Source organism: Beta vulgaris, chromosome 7, assembly GCF_026745355.1.
Source record: "Beta vulgaris subsp. vulgaris cultivar EL10 chromosome 7, EL10.2, whole genome shotgun sequence".
In the NCBI taxonomy this organism is placed as follows: Eukaryota; Viridiplantae; Streptophyta; class Magnoliopsida; order Caryophyllales; family Amaranthaceae; genus Beta; species Beta vulgaris.
The window spans coordinates 4772862-4793538 of record NC_079208.1 but is presented as its reverse complement, the minus strand read 5'-3'; the positions used below and the strand labels follow the sequence as shown (position 1 = coordinate 4793538).

At 35.8% G+C, this 20677-nt stretch overlaps 1 protein-coding gene across 9 annotated transcripts; it reads right to left on the bottom strand.

Annotated features, from left to right (window-relative positions):
- Positions 1-1454: 1454 nt before the first annotated feature.
- On the bottom strand, positions 1455-18993 carry LOC104898392 (uncharacterized). 9 transcript variants are annotated; one of them, XM_048647712.2, is made up of 18 exons: positions 18453-18588; positions 17402-17556; positions 17174-17313; positions 16897-17018; positions 16308-16446; positions 16193-16221; positions 15203-15299; positions 12385-13568; positions 10451-10582; positions 8571-8643; positions 8305-8344; positions 7957-8029; positions 7150-7215; positions 6784-6861; positions 3640-3812; positions 3230-3276; positions 1947-2202; positions 1455-1872 (listed from the first exon to the last, which is right to left on the bottom strand). In XM_048647712.2, the coding sequence occupies exons 5-18, from the start codon at positions 16329-16331 to the stop codon at positions 1529-1531; spliced, it is 2616 nt and encodes an 871-aa protein (XP_048503669.1). In that variant the 5' UTR covers positions 16332-16446; positions 16897-17018; positions 17174-17313; positions 17402-17556; positions 18453-18588; the 3' UTR covers positions 1455-1528. The 9 variants fall into 9 exon arrangements, with proteins under 9 accessions (XP_048503669.1, XP_048503667.1, XP_048503668.1 ...); XM_048647710.2 differs by lacking the exons at positions 17174-17313; positions 17402-17556 and adding an exon at positions 16527-16567 and having other exon boundaries at positions 18453-18580; XM_048647711.2 differs by lacking the exons at positions 16897-17018; positions 17174-17313.
- Positions 18994-20677: the final 1684 nt, after the last annotated feature.

The following is a 20677-nucleotide window of genomic DNA, read 5'->3' as shown; positions in this document are numbered from 1 at the left end:
TTAAATGAAATGCTCATATCCAAACAGGCCATAAGCAAATTTAGTTAAAGAGTTAAAAAGAAAGAGTCGAGCAGGCTAAATAAGCACTTTTGGCCTAAACCGCCTTTTGAAAGTCCGGCAAATCCCCCAAAAAATCAGGTTGAGGACAAGTAGGCCTAAAGCAAAAATGGAAATTCAGGCCAATGCATTCTTCTTGAAGCTTTTTTAGCTCAATAATGTGTCAATTTATTCAATTTCTTTTTTAGAAATAAGTAACCCTATATTTACTAGAAGTGTGAAAAAAGTGATAGTTGGGGTAGGGAAAAGGTGATGGCCAATTGCTAGATCTGATTAAATAACGTGATAGTCGCATAAGTATAAACTATAAAAGATCGAGTACAATTACGAGGATTATATTTGAAGAAGGCTTCAATATATAAAACAAAAAACCTCCATTAAATGGGCAAAAAAAGCAAAAATATATAATATTCCACAATCGATTTACTCTCCACACGACTATGTACGAGCTGAGTCAAGTTGTAACTTGTTCAAGCTAAGATTGATCGAATTACGAGTTTGAACATTATAGCTCAAACATTCTATTAGATATATAGTTTGTGATTGACTCATTAAGCATTTGACTTGTTTGAGCTTAGTTAACCATCTTGCTCGTTTATTTTGCTTGTCATCACATGTTTGAGGTCAAACAAGCTTGATCTAATTAACGAGCCTCGTGATATCTACATCAAAATGGAAGTTCATTATAGATCATATATACAAATTTTCATCTTTTAAGATTTGTTGAGGTCCACAAAATGTCATCTTTTAAGATTTGTTGAGGTCCACCGAGTTTTAAACGAGTTATTTGCAAATATTAACAAGTCGAACATCCCGTCAAAAAAAAAAAAAAAAAACAAGTCGAACATGAGAGTGTTCAAATTAGGATCATTTAAAAGCTTTTAAGATTTTTGTTTGTGCTCTTTATTTCTTAGCAAACGAGCTCCCAAGGTCTTGTTGGCAGGTAATTATAGAAAATAGTACTCCTTCAATCCCATAATATAATGCTTGTTTCTCTTTTTTAAAGTCAAATTTTAAAATATTTGACCAAATATTCTCATTTGTATATGTAAAAAACTTATTCATGCGGAATCTTGTTAGATTCGCCTTAATGTGTAGTTTCATAATATTAACTTTTTATATTTTTTATTAATAAGGAATTAAAGATATTAAAGGTCAAAGGTTTATCTTGAAAACTGTGTAAAAAAGGAACAAACACTATATTATGGTACGGAGGGAGTAGTTCATTTGCACCTTCTCCCTCTCTCACCTATCTCCTTACTTCTCTATTGACCTGTCCATTATCGACCTACAACCCACTGACCCAGGTGCTTTTGCTTAATAAGTGACCTAGTATTTACTCGACCAACCTCCAAATGCGACGCTCAATAACCACACAGGTGACTAGGTGAGAAGAATAAGATTAAGATCAGAGCACTACGATAACTATAATCTAAATTATCTATAGGTACATAATAATTTACCTAGGAGTTCACCTCCTTAACAGTTTATTATCAAACTTAGGGGAAACAATCTCTTGACACCGCACAATTCCAGCTGCTCCACCATAGCACAACCATCTCTCACTTCCCTTGTTCATATTCCATCTGACTTTGTACATAGAGACAATCTTTGGAGGAGGAACTTCCACTTGCTTACCTGCTTCCTCTTTAACCTCAGGCTTCCCATTCACATTGTCCCCATCTCCGTCAGCGCGTACCAGTGCTAGATCTTGATTTTCCTTTCTCGATTTGCTTGTTTTTTCTTGTCCGCCTTTTGGATTCGTCTGAGCCTCTCTTGTGTCTCCATTTCCAGACTCTTCACCGTAACACAGTGCTGCAATATTGTGGGGGGTTTCGTTACTGCAGATGACAAAACATGCTGAGCAGAAAAGATATATAAAAGCTTACCAAGAGCCTGATCATCTGGTTGTTGGCTTTTTTCAGTCCCTTTTCTAGTCCTTTTAGCATGATTTAAGCCAGATGCAACAGTTCGCGATGGCCTAGGTGTAGTTGTCCATTCGGTTGCTGACTTTTTCATCCGGTGTGGAGAGCTTGGTAGTTGAGTGTTAATTGTGACTGCTGGTTCTTCACTAGCGAATGAGCCACAGAGAAAATGTGGGGCTCGGTATCTTAAGGGGTCTTTGTCCACTGCCTTGTGTGTTAGCTGGTTACACAAATATAATCAAGCTTAGCTGTAGCGCAAGAAGCTTTCTCAAATGAGATGAACTGAGTAAAAAAAAAACCCAGAAATTGAACTCATCACATGCTCGACTTTAATCAGCTTCTCACCCCCTCTGCTCCAAACCCTAAACAGCCCTTAAAAGAATACTCTCGAAGGAGAGGCTCCAAATGTTACTCCGAGTTCTAAGCAGAACTGATTTACTTGATTCAAAACATGCTTCCCTGGTTTCACCAGGTTTTGATAATTTCTGGCTAATTTACTACGCCAGATAGTCAATTATCTCCTGATTGACCTGGTTTAAATGGCCATCCAATGTGGTCACCACTCACCAGAACACGGACATATAAGCACAGAAGACCAGCATTCAAAACAATTTACCTCACATCAAGGCCTTGTCTCTCAGTTATAAGATGCATATTTCCATGTCTTGCCATTGTTTACAGCAATTTAATGAAACTTGAAAACATGTTTTCTAGTGATCCATCCAAAGTGGGAATTCGTGGCTGATGCATATAGTCATATAGTCATATAAATGCCAACTTCGGAGATGCAGAGCTCAGTCCAAAAGGACATACCATTCAAAAAATAATAGTATCCCGCTATTAGCAAGTGAGCTTTCCACGTAAGAAAGATATATCCGTTATCAACCTAAAGATACGCATAGAACTAGAACCTACTAATTGAATAACAGTGTCGACAGGTGATTTAACAGAAAATGGGACAAAGGAACATGGCTAAATCTTCTTCCAGGACTAGTGAACAGGTGGTATCCAAAACCCAACACTAAGACAACAAGAAGATGTCACTAGAAAGAATTACTGATGGAAATCTATGAATTGAGCAGAAAGTCCGGGTCATGTCAGTTCCACTCTTTTCAAGGAAGATAGGAAATGCAGAAGAGCATAAGATTGATGAAAAGCTTGTGATGATTGTTACATTATTAAAGGGACCTTCAGGAAAAACAAAGACAACATAAATGAAATTAACAGGAATTAGAGGTGCAACTTACCTGAAAGTAGAGGACAGTTCCATCTGCACAGCAATATGCAACCATCCCTATATAAGGAATAGTAATGTCAATCAAAGATTGGAGAAGGATAGCTACCCTAGAGAACTGGATGAAATAAATGAAATCCATAATGTTATAGAATTTGGCTTTCTTTTGCTTGAGTTGAACAAGATAAGGTGACTGAAAAGGGCTTCTATACAGAAAACTCAGAAATCATTGGATTACTAGACCAGAAAGTTCAAGCATGGGAATATGTACGAAATCTTTAAAGCTGAGAAGCTTAGCATGTATCAGTCAACACCAATATTATAGAATTCCAAGGCACACAAGATGAGGCCAAAACACTTTCTTAGTTGTGCTAAAATGAAAAAGAAAAAAAAAATGCCACAAAAATAAAATAGCAACCCCACCTGTTAGTCTTGACACATGAATGCTCCATACGGCAAATGATGAGCAACAAAAACTGTGCAATCCTTGTTGCTGAGTCCCACTAAAAGGCTGTCCAGTAACTGGAACATCATACGCAGCTTTTGATAAGCTAACCATCCTTAGTGTTCCGTCATCATAGGATACAAGGACACATCTTGACAGAAAAAGCATGTCATGTAAGTAGAGCAAGAAAGAAAGATAATCAGTCTAAGAGAACAGAAGGGAAAGATAACATTTGACCAATACTGAATATATGACGAAAATATTGACAAGAGCGAAAAAAGAAACCAGAAAAAAGGCACATTACGTGAAAATCAGAGCTATGCAATTAGCTCCATAGTTTATTAAGTCAAAGTATGGCTCCACAAACTGAGAAGTGCTTCAAAATTTTGAAAGACTCCATGTTTCCAGCCAAGGTCCTAATAATTAAAACCAGATTATATTTCTGGGAAAAGGCCTTAAGAAACAAACTTCCAAGATATGCACTACTGGAGGCACAAACTCAGTCACTCTCTTAATTTGGTGGATGTTGAAGAATACTTAGTTACTGACGGCCTGTTTGGTAAGCTATCATACATGTTGATAATGATAATGCCTAGTGTAAATTTGTAAAGTAATTCCCTATGTTACTCAGACACGGATTGAGTGTCTACTCGGATACGGGTGTCCAAGTGTTCGATTCGGCTATTTTGTAGAAAAAAGTCAAGTTTTTAGTTTAATTAAAGTATCCAAGTAAAGTGTCGTGTCGGACACGACACCCCTTTTTTTGAGGTAAATGAAGGTGTCGGAGTAACGCTGGTAATTCCCATGCAATATCCAATTATCCATGGCAATGCTACTTTACCCCAAAACATCTATATATCCCCTTCAATACCCTCATTACCACTTGGGATGGTGAAACTGTGGCATTGAGTGGTAATAAAAAGATTAAAAAAACATATATTTGGGGATGAAGTTTCATTACCATGGATATCGACATAAAATTTTCTTACAAAATTACACTAATATTCATAGCTTAACACCATTTATTATCATCCAACAAATGGGCTGTTAGCCGTTAGGGAATATTGTCATCATAATTTGTAAATTATTCCATTATCATGAGGAGCTTGCAAGGAGTTGAATGTGCTGGTATAGTCTTGTGCAAGAAGAGCATCCCGTTCAATTGAATCCCTTGGTTTGATATGGTTTACGCGTTATTAGTTCCCAGAAGAGTTAATATGCCCATTAGCTAAACCCTTTCTCACCCTGCCTCAACGATACGGTAAGGACCTTCTCAGGGTGGAATTTACCTGCGGCAGGATCTCTTGTGTTCTGGAATGCTTTCCGCAACACCATCTCCGGGGAATGAGTTCATAAACAGGATTCTTTCGAATCGCTTCCTGCTTCTTCACTGTTGATGTATATGGTCCTCTTAATAACTCATATGTTGAATATTGAATCCTGACCTGGAATTAAAGCAGCATATTGTCTAGCCACTTCCTATATGCTATGGAAAAAATAAGAGAGAGGAAGTACAGGGTCTTTGGATTAGCATTGAAGACAGATCTTGAGACAAAAGTGCTGACTCTATCAAAGAGATGGTACTCTTTATTTTCAATGTTTGAATTTCAAGAGCACCGGCATTACACCCTTAATTGTGAATCAAATGAGTATCTATAGGACTATATAGCTTCTTTTTCTTGTAAGGTTGACCTTCCTATAAAAATGTTCCTTTCATTCAATAACAAGTGGAGGCATTTCTCTCGTCAAACTTTGACCGTTGGCTAAATGGCTACTAAAAGAAGTTTGTTTTAATTTATAAGAAGAAAGTATTACTGTATATTTAGTAATAAATACTTCATCCGTTTCATATTACTCGCTACACTTCTCAATTCACGGACTCCTAGGTAATTTTTGGAAAAGAGAGAGGTAGAGAGTAAAAAGAAAAAGGGCCCATGTGAGAGGAGAGACATAGAGAGAGTTTATTGCCCAAAAACGAAGTGTAGCAAGTAACGTGAAACTTCCCACAATGGAAAGTGTAGCGAGTATTATGAAACGGAGGAAGTATAACTTTCATTGGATTATTCTTAATTAAATCTATGAGTACACTTGTGTATGTATATTGAACTTTCCCATTTGAACTTGCTAATCATGTCAACAAGTACGCCAATGCCAGCCTAAGAGCATTAGCCTGTGGAGAAATGGTAGGAAAGGACCGAAAGGTGCCATGCCTACCTAGGTTAATGTGGCCATGTGGGTGCAAAAGGGAAATCCAAGAATGATGTGGGTCCAAAATGGAAATCCAATTAATTATTTAATTGGACTATATGATACTTGGGTTTGGGTGATTTTTCGAGTCAGAAGTATAAATGGTGTATTTTCTGGCTTTAAATTCATGAAGGCCCATGTTGTGAGTTGGATCATTAGAACTTTATCTTATAATTTTATTTGTTTTTAGGTTAAGAGATTTGTTATTTTTTTCCTACGGATTATGTTAGTCTAATAACCTGACATAAAAGGGTCATTATGTATAGGGGAGAGCTGAGTTTATGGAAATTGATCAGCTATGTGCTATCTTTAGGTTTTGTAAAAATCAAAAATACTTATTGCGTTTGTGCTGATCTTGTTGACTGCAATTGACAAGAAACCCTCAATTATCTTTACCTCTATTTGTAACTATTTTTAAAAAAATAAAACTAAGCCTAGCAAAAAACTTTACCGAAAAATAATAGTATAAAAATTCCTAATGATCCAGCTAACAGCATGGGCCATTATTAATATTATAAAGTCCAACTAAATAATTAAGTTTGGATTTCCCTTTAGCACCCAAATCGTAAGTTCCAACATATTAGGCACATTGCTAATCTTAAGAACAGTGACCCAATCAAAGCGGATTAGTGTAGATCCTGCTACAAGTAAAGCTTGGGGGAGGTCCATATATAGTAAGGTCTTATCCATCCCTATTCTAAACAATAAACTCTTTAAAGACACACCGAAAACAGTATCTTGAAGACAAAGTAATAAAGAGATGATGTTATGAATAAGAAGATAATAGCAGTCACACACAAATAGAAACGTGAATGATAGAAAAATATTAGCAACGCAAATTAGTAGAATGTGTTTCGAAGAAGAATCCACCATACCTCGGATCAGGCACCCAATCAAGACCATATATATGACGCTGCGAAGGATGTGCATCCCACAAAGGCCGGAACGGATCACTGCAGATGACACCAAGTAGTAATTATTAGTCAGTTTATCGAGGTATACAGTATAGGACAAGGGCCACATAATTGAACAAAACAGATCTTATTGAGGTACTACACTACTAGTCCCTTTCTAGTTCATTTATCTTTATCCAGGCTACCACAAGCGCTTCACTTTGCACTAATGGATTGATGTCATCATTCTTTGCAGTATTTATTCAGTCATCATTCAAACAATGTTCTTGAGAAAGTAACATGATATAAAATGATTTTTACTTTTAAATCAAACAGTTACTAAATTACCGCAAGTCCCAAAATTTCAGCCCTCCATGACCAGCAGTGACAATAATATTTGAACTCTCAGGGTCACTGAAACAAAAGAAAGGATATTAGGTATCTCAAAAAATTACACATCTAAACTACTAACGCGAAAAGTAAGATAATTTCTTTGCTGGGAATGGAATCACACTACCGCAGAAAGAATTATTAAAATAAACAAATTGGTTCAACCATTATGCTTCTTTATTTTTTATATATTGCTACATAGCAATTATTTGTTGCCATATCTGATCAAGATTGAAGGTAATAACTTCTCAGTCATTGCTCATCCAATGAGTAGGAGTGCATTTATCTAGCCAGTAGCCACTATAGTTTATACAACCTAAAACACTAGTAACAATAGTTTTTCACATAGTAAAGTCAGCTTATTTGTAACGAAGTATAATGAATGATACACAATGGAGTTTCTCGAAAGATGGACCTGAGCAACTAACCAGTAATACATCAGTAATAGGAGTCACAGAACGCCATCCTAAAAAAAATACCCCAATTACAACATATGCAATTGCAAAAAGGCATTATTTTAAATTCTGGAACCTATAAATATTAATCTCCAATGTTTCATCAGTAACGGGAGTCACAGAACACCATCAGTAATGGGAGTCACAGAACGCCATCCTAAAAAAATATACCCCAATCACAACATATGCAATTGCAAACAAGGCATTATTTTAAATTCAAGAACCTACAATTATATCCAATGTTTCATCCTGCTCCGACATGGTCAGGAAAAATGAAAAAATGACGTTGTGTATCAATCAAGTAACCTACCCTTCATAAGAAGCCCAAGTAAGGGATCTGATAGGACCCGTCTCTGCACTAAAGCATAGCAGAGGCCTGGCATCTGTAGTCAAAAGCAGCGCTTAAAGTTAGCAAATCAAATCTGTGAACGGCACAAACAGTATAGACGTCTCCTTTCCAAGTTTAATTCTATAGGTTAAACATTCCTGCAAACAGGATTGCATAACTAGTTACTAGGTGGCTTCATGCCGAAGCTGACTTAGCTCAAACCCAAATGTATTCTGCAAATTAGAAAAATGACAGTTGCCTATCATTTAATAAAATAAGAGAGGGGGACATGATGAAGAAGACTAGATCTATCACTCGTAATAACTGTACCTTCAGATGGAACATCTGCAGAAAACTTCCACAAAGCAACCTGCATTAACTTTCAAAATTAGAAGCACAAATAATAAAAACATAATCAGGGTCATTGGAAAATTGGTCTTCAAATTATTTAAAAGAGAGAACTGGGATCACAAATGTCACAATCACCAGTCAGGCACCATCAATTACATGAGAAACACAAAGAAAAAGTAAAGGTTCTATGATGCAATGAATATGCCAGAAATTGACATGCAAAGCCAAATTGATTAAATTCCTACCACTCCATCATGACATCCAGCCAATATCAAATCGTGTGGAGGGGAAGCCGACCATTCCACAGTCAGAGGCATACTGCAAAAGTTGACAAAGGTTAAGTACAAGTTGCCAAAGAGCAAAGACACTTGTCGAAGGTTCTATTTTCAAAATAATAAAGACGATTAAATGTCCAGAACAAGATTAGCAGGAACTCCATCTATCTATACCCATAACTGACCATTTTGTTTCCCAATGCCCTAATTTGCACTTAATAAGTCAATAAGATAGATTTCAGACCATGATACAATGCCCTTTAGCCACTCGTACCATAAGCGATAACATACAGTGCAGCTTGTGTCCAGGCATGAGTGATTAGGATGATGTTGGACTACGTTAAACCTTTTTCCAACTCCATCTCAAGAAATATACAATTGATATACTTCCTCCATTTCTAGATACATGCAACATGTTGACTTTCACAAATGTCAATGCACTACTTTGACTGTTAATATCTTTAATTTTCGATTATTAAAACTTACAAAAAAGTGATATTTTCAACACATTTTGAGACTCATCTAGCAATGTCTCATATGATAGCATTTGTGTGCGTGTATATATATATATATAAAATAGGATCCACTAAAAACTAAAAATTGAAAACCGACCTTTTTGCTCATTTTGCAGATTTTTGCTACTTTTATGATTTTTGCTCATTTTATGTTTTTGCTTATTTTCAGAAACTTTTGCTCATTTTAGCAAAGTTTCGCTCATTTTACAAAGTTTTTGCTCATTTGAAGAACTTTTGTTCATTTTATGTTTTTTGCTTATTTTATGTTTTCGCTCATTTTAAGAAACTTTTGCTCAGTTTACAATTTTTTTGATCATTTTTAGAAACTTTTTGCTCATTTTATGTTGCAGTTTTCAGCATAAGGAGTGGTTTTCACGTGATCCTATTCCTATATATATATATATATATATATATATATATAGGTTTAAGTTCATATGAGAACCACCCTTATGGTGAGAACCGTGAGAACCACTCATTTTTCCTCATTTTACGAAGATTTTGATCATTTCATAATATTTTTGCTCATTTTTTGTTTCACTTATTTTATGATTTTGCTCATTTAACAATTTTATGCTCATTTATCAACGTTTTTGCTCATTTTACGTTTTGCTCATTTTACTTTTTTTTCTCATTGAACTTTTTATGGTCATTTTACGTTTTTCTTCTTTTATATTTTTGTTCATTTTACGTTTTTGATAACTTAATGTTTTCTACTCATTTTATGTTTATGCTCATTTGTTACTTTTTTTTGCTCATTTTAGGAAGTTTTTGCTCATTTTAAATGGTTCTCACGGTTCTCACCATAAGAGGGTTCTCATTAGAACCCAATCCTATATATATATATATATATATATATATTAACTTTGAAATGCAGTCAAAGTTAGTATTTGAATAGTGCAAATTTTCAAATGTTGCATACTTGCATTTATTTAGAAATAAAGGTATTATAAGATTACAAAAATCAGAACACGTCAGATAGTTAACTTAGCATAACTTTCTCTTATTAAGGTTACCTTGAGGATTGGGTGTTTGTTCAAGAGACAAATAATTCCAAAAATACGATTATCTTCTGATCCTTTGTGTCCTAAGACACATCTAGTTCTTATTTATCTAAAATAGTGTAGAATATAAAGATCAGAAAGTAGACTTGATTTTTGTTCAATCATCAACGCAGCATTATGTACACATAACAAATATATACATTGGGATTGAAATGTGGATCAAAAGATGACTGGCTGAAATATATAAAACTTAAAACATAAGAAATTCCCACCACTCACAATAACTGCTTAGATTATAATATTCAAGTGTACAGAGGCATCAGATGTACTTTACCTCTGTCTATCACCATTCTTCAGTATTGAGCATCGGAATACCGGCTTCAATTTTGCAAAGCGAGGATCTGTACCCTTTGCATGTCGAGATGCATATATACAACTGATTACTTGAGGAGAAGGAACCTCCCACCTGCATATAATGTAAGAGACATAAAGAACTTGTGCTAAATTAAGAGTTGACATCACCAACCTCAGTAACTTATGGCAACATATTGCTTCTACGGGACATCAGACATTCAGGAATCAGATATATTAGGGTAAAACCAAGTTCTGTTTTCAATATTGTAGTGTCTCCCTTCAAAAAGAAAAATATTGTAGTGTCATATTAAGAAGCAGCACATAAAATATTAGGACTTAGATCGTATTCACAACAAGAGGATGAAACATACAACTAATATGCCCAGAAAAAGTAATTTTATTAATTCTAAATACAAGAAACTTTCATCAAGGATATAGAACAATTTGGCAGATTGCGGAAAAAACAATTATGACAACTTAATTTTAAGAACATATAGTCTACAATGAGGCTTTGGCTCCAGTAACTTCAAATGGAATGACCCCATGGTCCGCTCATGATTTCTTTCTCAGCAGTGCCAAAATTTATTACAAATCAATATAGCAAAGCTACTATTATTAAGAAAAAATAGCCTACTGATGGTAGACCTACAGGGGGTTTCCTTGTGGAATTTTTATGCTCTTCTGCCAGCAATAATGCAAAAAATGGTTAAGAAAATAGATAAGAGCACAGCAGTTTTTAAAAAAAGTAACAAATCTCAATGGCATGAATAGCTTTCAGCTCTTGTAAGTTTTGAGGAGTTTCAAATTTGGAGAACTCTCTTGTAGCGAGAAATAGGTTGAATGTTAGACCAATGATTTGGAAAATCATAAACATAAAAATAATTGGAATGACACCTATAGGAAGGTACATCTAGCTTAATAGAACATCTTCAGTCTGAGTTAAGTCATTAAGCACAGTACTACTTATGTCTTAGATTCACCCTATTAGCTTGACTGAATTGAAAGTTAAATGCCATGTGGGTATTTATGATATGCATGTTGGCTGCTTCTTCTGTATTGACTTTTAGGCGTGGTTAAAGTAAGATTTCTAGATTCTTTGGATATAAGACACGTACAGCTTTTATAAGCTTTTAATGGAGGTATCAACTATTGACAATCAAAAGCCTTCACACAAGATCTAGTTTTAGTTGAGGTCAATACAAATGTCCACTATAACAACTATATAGATCCATAAGATGCAGAGTTTGAATTCTGCGGCACAAGCGAAATAGGAAAGATGTTGATCATAGGGGACTTCAAGTTTAGGACTGACTCTGGGGAGAGATTTGTAGGACCTACATTTCCCAGTCATCAATCACATGTAATGCTAATGAGTAATGATCTTTCTGTCGATAGACAGAGTCAAGTCAATGAGGAATCGATCTTTTCATTTGGCTCTGGTGTTAAATCCTATGTTACTTTGCACTCTTCATTTTATCTCAAGTACTTGTGTCAGAGTCTCGACACTCCACACGGGTATGGAGTATGGACACTTTGACGCTTCATTTGAGCCAAATTTATGGAAAAGTTCACAATATAGTCGTGTGGAACACTCAGGCGTACCCATATCAGACACAAGTACTAGGGTCTAAGCAGGTTAATTTAATACGTGTTCTTTTAGATTGTTGTCATGACGAATGACAATCAAACGGGGCCCTCACATAATAGTCTAGCTTACGCACAACTCAATTCTCTTGCTTGCGCCAAATACACGAGAAAGTTGTGAATCTTGCACGTGGCTTGCACCTTTTTCACCTCTAGGCAAGAGTACACCAAACTAGTGCAGCCAAACAACACGAGGAAGGGAGAACAGAAAAATCTCAACAACGTCATTGAATTGTAGATGCAGATGAGAGGTAGACACAGGGAACTTACACTTCCACAGATCCATTGCCAAGAACAACAGCAAGATAGCCCAATCTATGCTTGTTAAAAGATTCGTCAGCATTAAGGGGCCGCCATTTCACATCCCATGCAACCTTTCCATCATGACCCAGGCACAAGACAGCTCTAGGGAGAACATCATCCTTTAGAACATGACCAGCACCAGAACCCAGATCTGTAAAACTGTCACGCACAACATTTTCTTCTAATACCGTGTTGTCTTTTTGCAAGTAATTTTCGCCTAGGCTTGCAACGGAAGGTCCCTCACCCATATTTTCAGATGGTAAACCACTGTTGTCAGGATCCAGGCTATTACATGCTTTTGACTTTCTCGACCTTCTCCTTAACACTGCAAGTGTGCATTCCAAATCAGTTGCAAGCACTCTTTTACTGGTATGCCTTTTGTCTGTTTGTTCAAGCGACCCTGACGTCTTAACTAGGTCGTCAGTTGCTGGTGAAGAGTTATTCATACTTTCCGGAAACTCAATGGCAAGAACTTTAAAGGTCGATCCTTCAAAATTTTGAATACCAGTTTCATCCATTGTTATCTTTTCATTATACACAGCCTTCCTTTTCCTTTGTTTTGCTTTCTTCAGGGCAGGGTGACTAACTACATTCTCATCTACAGGAGGCACACTTAATGTATGTTCAGGAAGCTGAACAGCAAGTGCCGGAATATACTGGCCTTCGGAATCTTCAATTGAAGCTTTATTTATTGATTTATTTTTATCTTTACCTCTGGGTTTCTTTTCTTTATTTTCTTCCTTTGATGTAACATAATTCTGGTGTTTTTCTTTCGTTTTATTGACAGGAGACGATATGTCCTCGGAGGTGTGAGCACTTAGCATCATTTCGTCAGCAGGAGGGACTCCTAAAATATCTTCTGCAGGCTGAACAACAAGAGCCTGAGAAATTAGCTCTTCAGGATGCATGACAGGAGTTTTCTCCACTGGAGTCTTTCTAGGTCTTCCTCTGGGCTTCACAGGTTTATTCTCTTCCTTCTTTGCAACCTTGTTCCTTTGATATCTCCGTTTTATGATCCCTACAGGAGCTTGCATAACTTCCTCAGTCATAGAGTTTATCAGACACCAAATCTGAATCATCCCTCGGCCACTAAGAGGAGCTCCTAGCTTGTGGTACGTCGAATCAGGAGGATGGGCAGCAACAGCAATAAACTGAAAGAAAAGACAAGAATACGACAATGAGCCAAGGTATGAGATTAAATATCACTCATTGTTATAGTCCCTGCCAGTATGGGATTTGGTGAGTCCAGAACCAGCATGCCATGGCCATGGTAATTAGTTTCTCAATGTATTGGATCCACCCTCCCTCTTTTACGTTCAATTGAAAAATTAATAAATTATGCCAGCAAATCTGTAGTTTGAATACAAACACTGGAGCTTTTTTTTAATTAAGGGGAATACAAACACTGGAGCTAAGACAGCATGACTTCAAACTTCAAGTGACAACTTTATGATACAGTGGAGCAACTTTGAGTTTTTTATGAACTCCAGATGTATAAGTCAAGATCTTTCGATGGAAAGTTCTGACAAGTATAATTGTTTCAAACTTCGAGCATAATTATTCAAAGATAGACTTTTCTAACCTATTCCACAAGGCATAGGTTAAAAATTTCAAGATTTTATTAAAAATATATATATAATACAATAAGATTCTATTTGGAGATAATAAATAGGATAGATACTAAAGATAGAGAGAATCATATAAGATTTTTTTAGTTTGATTGGTTTTTGAAATGATAACTTTTTGTATAACAATATCTTATATAGGAATTTTGATGCTCTTAATCTATGCCTTATGGTACAGGTCAGAAAAATCCTTCAAAGATTAGCCCAGGCATAAAAGAACTTGAGCTAAATGAACACCTAGCACAATCTACAAACTACACAGCTTCTTAAGGTCTACAAATCTTTTTCATCCACATATCAGTTGAAATTGACCACTATGTTACCCTGCCACCCAAGGCTCCTATTCACCTGAAGTATGCGAGCAGCAAGAAGCAAGCTCAAGGGCAACGTGTGGAGCAACTGACACTTTATTCTACTGGATAATGAGAGTTGTGTTAGGAGAGTAATGAGGTGGCAGAGTTTATTACAAGGGGGGAAGCAGAAGGGGAAAGAGTAAAATTGAATAAGACCTTCCAAATAGAGGTATAAATTAGTGAATAACTGAATATATTAAATTACCTGCCTTCATTTAGCCCATTCTGCTTTTTCTCAATATTTTGGCTTCAAGGATTCTTAATCTATAGCATATTATAGCCATGAAACTAGAAAGCTTACTGATAGTAGTTACTATCTAGTACTCCCTACATTTTGTGATACTTTACTCACTTTCCCCTTTTGGAATGTAATTTTAAATTTCCCTGTGATTACTGTTTCTTGTCAACGAATGAGACCCACCGCCTTATTTACAACTTGATCTTTTAAAAGACATACACTAAACAACCCTTTAATCTTGTCGCTCTTGCTTTTCTCTTCCTCTCTCTATTTGCTTTGTTCCACGTGAAAATTAGAGTGATTGAACTCAAAACTCGATAAGAGTAACACACAGAAGGGCTGCAACAAGAAGTATAAATATATAGATATAACATATAAGTACATCATGAAAGAAAGTGAAATCCCAAAAGAAAAAGAACTGACACCAATACTTGCTTGCTTCAATCTTCATAACCATCAGTACAACACAATGAAAGAAGAGGTCAATCTTTTTTTTGAAAAATTAAATAGGAAAGGGAAAGAAAATTTACTGGAAATGAAAAAGTGAATAGGAGGCACAATATCGGTACCTCACATTTTGCATCAGAGTTTGTTCCTTCATCTGTCCTAGGACACCAATCCAGTGACCAAACAAGTCCACCAACATAGAATACAAAATCTTTCCTGCTACAAGATTCAAATTTAGAGACAACTCTAGCATATTTGAAACATAACAAAATGTATATGTAGGAGCTAAGTTATGAAAAGACATGCCAAAAGCACTACGCACACGTATATGACTAGATTTTAATGAGGCACAATTGAGGTGTCCAGCGTCCTAACTCCCATACTTAATTGCGCTAAGGTAGCTTCAAGTCTTTTGGAGAGAAAAAGTTTCTAATATGGTCAAATAGACAGTCTGACACATTGCTATGGAAGACTAAGCAATATTCATAACTTGTTACTTGTTAGTCGATTGCATAAAACATGAATTTGAATTGTCTGCAATAAGTGACTACATTTCAATCATGGTCATGTACACCACATTTTGACTCATATTATATTTCACCCCTCACCTCATGCCTAGGTGATAAGCCCATGTCTCCTAAATGCAACTCAAGCCTTTCGAAACTTAGCATCGATTAATTCTTTTTTTTATTGTAAGAGAAGTATAATTTAAAATTGTGATGTCTGCGACTAGCAAAACTTCAATCATAATCAATAATTAGAGCAGTAATATTCCAGACTTCTTGGTGTTGGTCTGTATATGACTTTGCATGTATTTTCTATTTATGAATTAGCGAAAATAACAAAAATATCTACCAATAGACCTGCTCAGAAACTAACATAGTTAACAATTTTGGTTTTGAAAAAATAAAAATAGTTTACTAGGTGCTGAAGTTAATTATATTCTGCCTTTCACAATTACAGTTTGAGCAACCGCTAACATGAAACACGCCTCCAGTGGCTCGTAAAAGGTCCAGAAGCATGTAGTCTCACGCCTTAGGTGGGGCCATGGAGGTCAATAAGGACATTAATTTGGGACAGGCAGGTAGTACAAGACTGAATATTTAGCATACCTGGAATCAGGCAACAGAGCACCATCCCCCTGTAATGTAAGGATAAGAATCAGCATCAGCAAGTCATTGTTAACTAGTCAAATTTGTGTCCTGTGTATGCAGGAGCAAGGATTACCTCCATACCACACTTTGGCACCATAACAGCTGAGAACTGAGGTAAAGTTATCTCATTATGAGCTTCAGTCCCATTAGGACGTCCTGTTTCAGACACAAAGCGAATAGTTCTTGGATTGTAATTGAAATATCTCCACTCCCTGCATGCACACAAATAATGTTAAAGAAGCACGTATGCAGTAGAGAGGAAGAAAAAAATAGAAACTGTAAAGATAAGTACACAGTCACATGTCTCTCAAACTCAAAATCCTGATCTCCGACCTGAATCACAAAACATTACATTTAACAAAAAAAAAAAAAAAAAGAGTACAGCACTTGTTGACTTCCCAGCTTGGAGTTATTGAACAGGAAGCCATTATCAGTTAATATCACAAGAAAAACATATAGGCGGGAGTTGTTAAAAAAGATAAGGGTGGTAGTAGTGTACTACGTTCTCCTAGACAAGTACTTGCCATTGATAATCAAGCCACTGTCTCTGTTATCAGAAAAGCTTCATTTGCCAGTCAAGAGAAGTGTTCGTCAGCCACACCAAAAAAAAAAAAAAGGAAACTTGCTAGATGTAATCATAAAAATGATGGAGAAACACTTACCAACATACACCCTCTCTGCTATTTTGACTTCCTATTTTAATTGATAGAAAAAGCTTTTTCCTCAAGAATCCACTCAACAGCTATTCACCAAACTGTTGTTTAATATGACTTAATTTTATTACCTGGAAAAAAAAGGTTCTCTACGTAAGATCTATCAGATGATTAAAAAAATAAGCTCTAGGTGGCAATTCAGGCACTACAAGGCAGCCACAAGCCCAGGTGCTGTTGCTGGATTATGTCAACCATTTGTGTTCGGAGTTTGAGCAATTATTTTTACCTTTTGCTATAGAGTATGTTAATAAAAAGCTCATTGTCTTGCTACATGGGCTACTTCTAGCTTTTGTGATGAAATTTGGCATAGGGGTGGTCCTCCCTGCCTCCTGGATCTCCGTGACTCCGTCTTGATTGTATCGGACTCTGAACATATCTAATTAATAATATGCCTACCTTTTCATTTAAAAAACAAAAAAGAAAAGAAAAGCAATCCTAAAAAGTAGCAATATACCTCCAAGGGAGATGCAAAGAAAATGCCATCTAGAGAGCATGAACCCCTGCAACTTGCAAGACTGCCCCCATCACAAAATCATCACCCTCCACTAACACTCAACTCATCCAGATATATACCTCTACACCACCACCGTTTGCACCACCACATCCCTCCTACAAACCCTGGGATTAGAGCTTTAATTCTTCCCATGAAGGAAAAGATGAACATAAAGTTCCTTACAATCAAAATACTAAATCCCTACATCCACCATAGTTATAAACTTATGACCATACACCATCCCAAAGCCATTACATCCACCATAGTTATGACAACCACAAGAAACTTATGGTCCTTACCACAGTCACCCTAACTAACAGTTACAACGACAACCATATTATGACCACAGCCATCCAAGCTATACACCCTCGACGTTGAGTACTTTTGTCCCTCTGGATGGAATTAAATTCATCAAGTAGCAACAGGAGAAAATACAGAAGAAGGTTTATCCCCCTTTTACTCCCTCCAACATGCTAATTTTTCCTAACTTTTATCCTTCTATTGAACTATCTTTTTCGCCGAAAATTTATGTGGAAAAAGCTTGCCTTTCATCTTCTACACTTCACCTTAGATTGAACATCATTATCCAGATTCCAAATATTCCAATATTCACAACCTATATAAATCTATAGCATTACACTCAAACTTAAACATTTAAATACCTACAAAATCTCCATCTCTAATTTCCAGCAAATTTCTATATAATAGTACTAAGTGCTGGTTCTCCCCAGCTTATTTTCAGTTCACTTCAGTTCCAATCAGTTCAATTCAATTCAATTGCAATCAGTTTAGTTTAGCTCCAATTATCATTTCTATTAGTTATAATTTAATTCATTTCAGTTCAGTTGCAATCAGTTCACTTCAGTTCAATTCAGTTGTTTTAGGTCGAATAGAACCAGCCCTAATTTTCCAATCCATCAAAAAGCACACAAAAACAACAATTTTCCCCTAATTTCTCAAACTAACAATACAAATTAAAATTACCTAAAATAAACACAAGCATCAAAATTACCTCAAGAAAGTAATGCTAGAAGCTACGCGTTCAATCTCAGAATCAACCAAACCATCTTTGTTGTTTTCACCACAAATCTTATAGATCAAATTCATTGCATTAAAATGATTCTCAACAGAATTATCGAATATCGAAACCCTAATTCCCGAACAATCATTGTTAGTAGTAGTAGCATTGTTAGTAACTTCAATCAAAGGTACTGTTGCTGCTTCAGCTTCAGCTTCAGCTTCATAATCCTTAGTCCTCTTCTCTGCTGCTTTTTTCGATTTTCTCTCTCCTCTTTTCTTCTTCTTTTCCTCGTTTTCTGTTGATTCTTTGTGGATGATCTCGATCTCCATTGTTGCGCTTCTCGAGGATTTCCAGAAGGCGCGTGATATCAAACGCCGTCGCGCTGTGGTGGTGTAATTTAGGGGTTTAGTAATTTGTTGGTGAGGTCACGGGTTCGAATCAAAGTGGAGAGATTATGATGAAGATTTGAAGAAGTTGCAGTTGAGGTCAAAAGTTCGAATCTTGAATCATACTCACCAACAGTTTTCATGTTTCATCTTTTAGGGAATAAATAGAAGCCTATGAGGACACTTAGATTATAGTATTCTTTTAGATTTATTTTCAGTTTATTTTAGTTAATTTTAATTCAGTTTAGTTTCTCTCAGTTCAATTTAGTTATAAAAGTAGATTTTTTTTTCTAGAAACTTTAGGAAAAACAAGAGTTTTCAATATAGGATTTTAAAGTTTAGTGTGTACGTTACAAGTTATAATAATTAGAATTTTTTAGTATTATCCCTTTCATTCATTCTAGGGTGACGAGAGGATCGTATCGTTCGTGCCTTTTTATATGTCTTCCTAGAGGTGTGTAGCAAACTACAATTGATAGGATTTGCCCAATCCTCTTTTCTTGGAAGGAAGAACGTGAAATTCTTTTTCCTTTCCACAGGGACTAGGAGATTTGATCAAGCTCATTAAACTAGATAGCAGGAATGAACAAGGCGCCCTTTTTTTTTCTTGACAGAATGCCAAACTAATCAATCAAGGACAAAGGTCCTAGATTACATAAGGGAAATCACTGCAGGATATTTTTATATTCAAATTTGTTTGACACGAAAGGCACTAGTTTAGCAATGTGATGGGAAACAATATTTCAATCCTTTTTGACAAAGAATTTTACTAAATAAATTAAATCGTTACAAAATGACAAAATGCCCACTAGAACATTATCTGAGTTGGAAAGATAAACTGTAGCTTTAGAGAGACGATTAATAAGAAATCCCATATTAAATAGTCACATGGAGCTTTCACACCTAGGGTTCGTTTGTTTCAAGCCAAAAAATGAAACAAAAAGATATCATACAAGGGGAAGAAAAGGAATAAAAATTAACCCATTTTGATTCATTGATAAATATGTTTAGTTCACTTTTTTTTTCAATTGTTTCTTCTCAAATAAACGCCTCCTCGAAGCTTCCTCTTCTCTCCTAATTTGACGCTCCTCAATTTTTCCAACTCGCCGCCAGCCACTTTATTTAGATATATAAAGTGTCTCTTTCTCTCTCATCTTCATGTAATTCTAGCTAGAGTCGATTATGGACGGGACAACCCGGTAGACCTGCCCATCTCTGATCACCCGCAAAATTTAGCGGGATTGGATAGTTTTTTTAAAAAAAATGAAAACTTGATCGGGCCAAGCCCGTCCGTTAACGTTAATGAGCAGGTATAGAGAACAAAAAAAAAACCCAATGAATCGGACAAGCGTGCCCGACCATTACAATTTATGAATGTTATATTTTTTTCATGAATGACATTAAATATTACTACCATTACAATTTAGAACTATTTGACATGCATGTATTAAAGCATAATTTGAGTATCATTATTCTGAATGTTCATTTGACATATTTCAAATTTTAATTCCACTTTTATGTTTTCCCTTTCACTTTAATCAACATCTTCTTTCATAATTTTATTAATACTCATTGACAACTGAACTTTATATAATTTTTATCATTAATTTTCATTGCCTTAAGAGTTTAATATTTTGTTTCTTGAGATGTGTATAAATGTCGCTTATTAGACAATTAATCACATGTCTTTTCCCCCTAAAAAAATGTATTTTAAAGCATGTTTACCTGTCGAGAACCATCTGCTAATAAAAGGGCAGGTAGCGGCAAAAAAGATATGTCCGCTAAAGCAAGAGGGCTTTACAATTCTTGACCCATTGGACAAAATTTTTG

What these genes read in the sequence shown, in the direction of transcription:
- LOC104898392 (XM_010685470.4), bottom strand. Translation starts at nt 18,790, where the DNA reads ATGGAGATCGAGATCATCCACAAAGAATCAACAGAAAACGAGGAAAAG. An exon ending in GGCAATGGATCTGTGGAAGT is followed by an intron (nt 10,583 to 12,384) that starts GTAAGTTCCCTG and finishes CATTATATGCAG; the next exon opens with GTGGGAGGTTCCTTCTCCTC. An exon ending in GAACTGTCCTCTACTTTCAG is followed by an intron (nt 2,203 to 3,229) that starts GTAAGTTGCACC and finishes TTGTGTAACCAG; the next exon opens with CTAACACACAAGGCAGTGGA.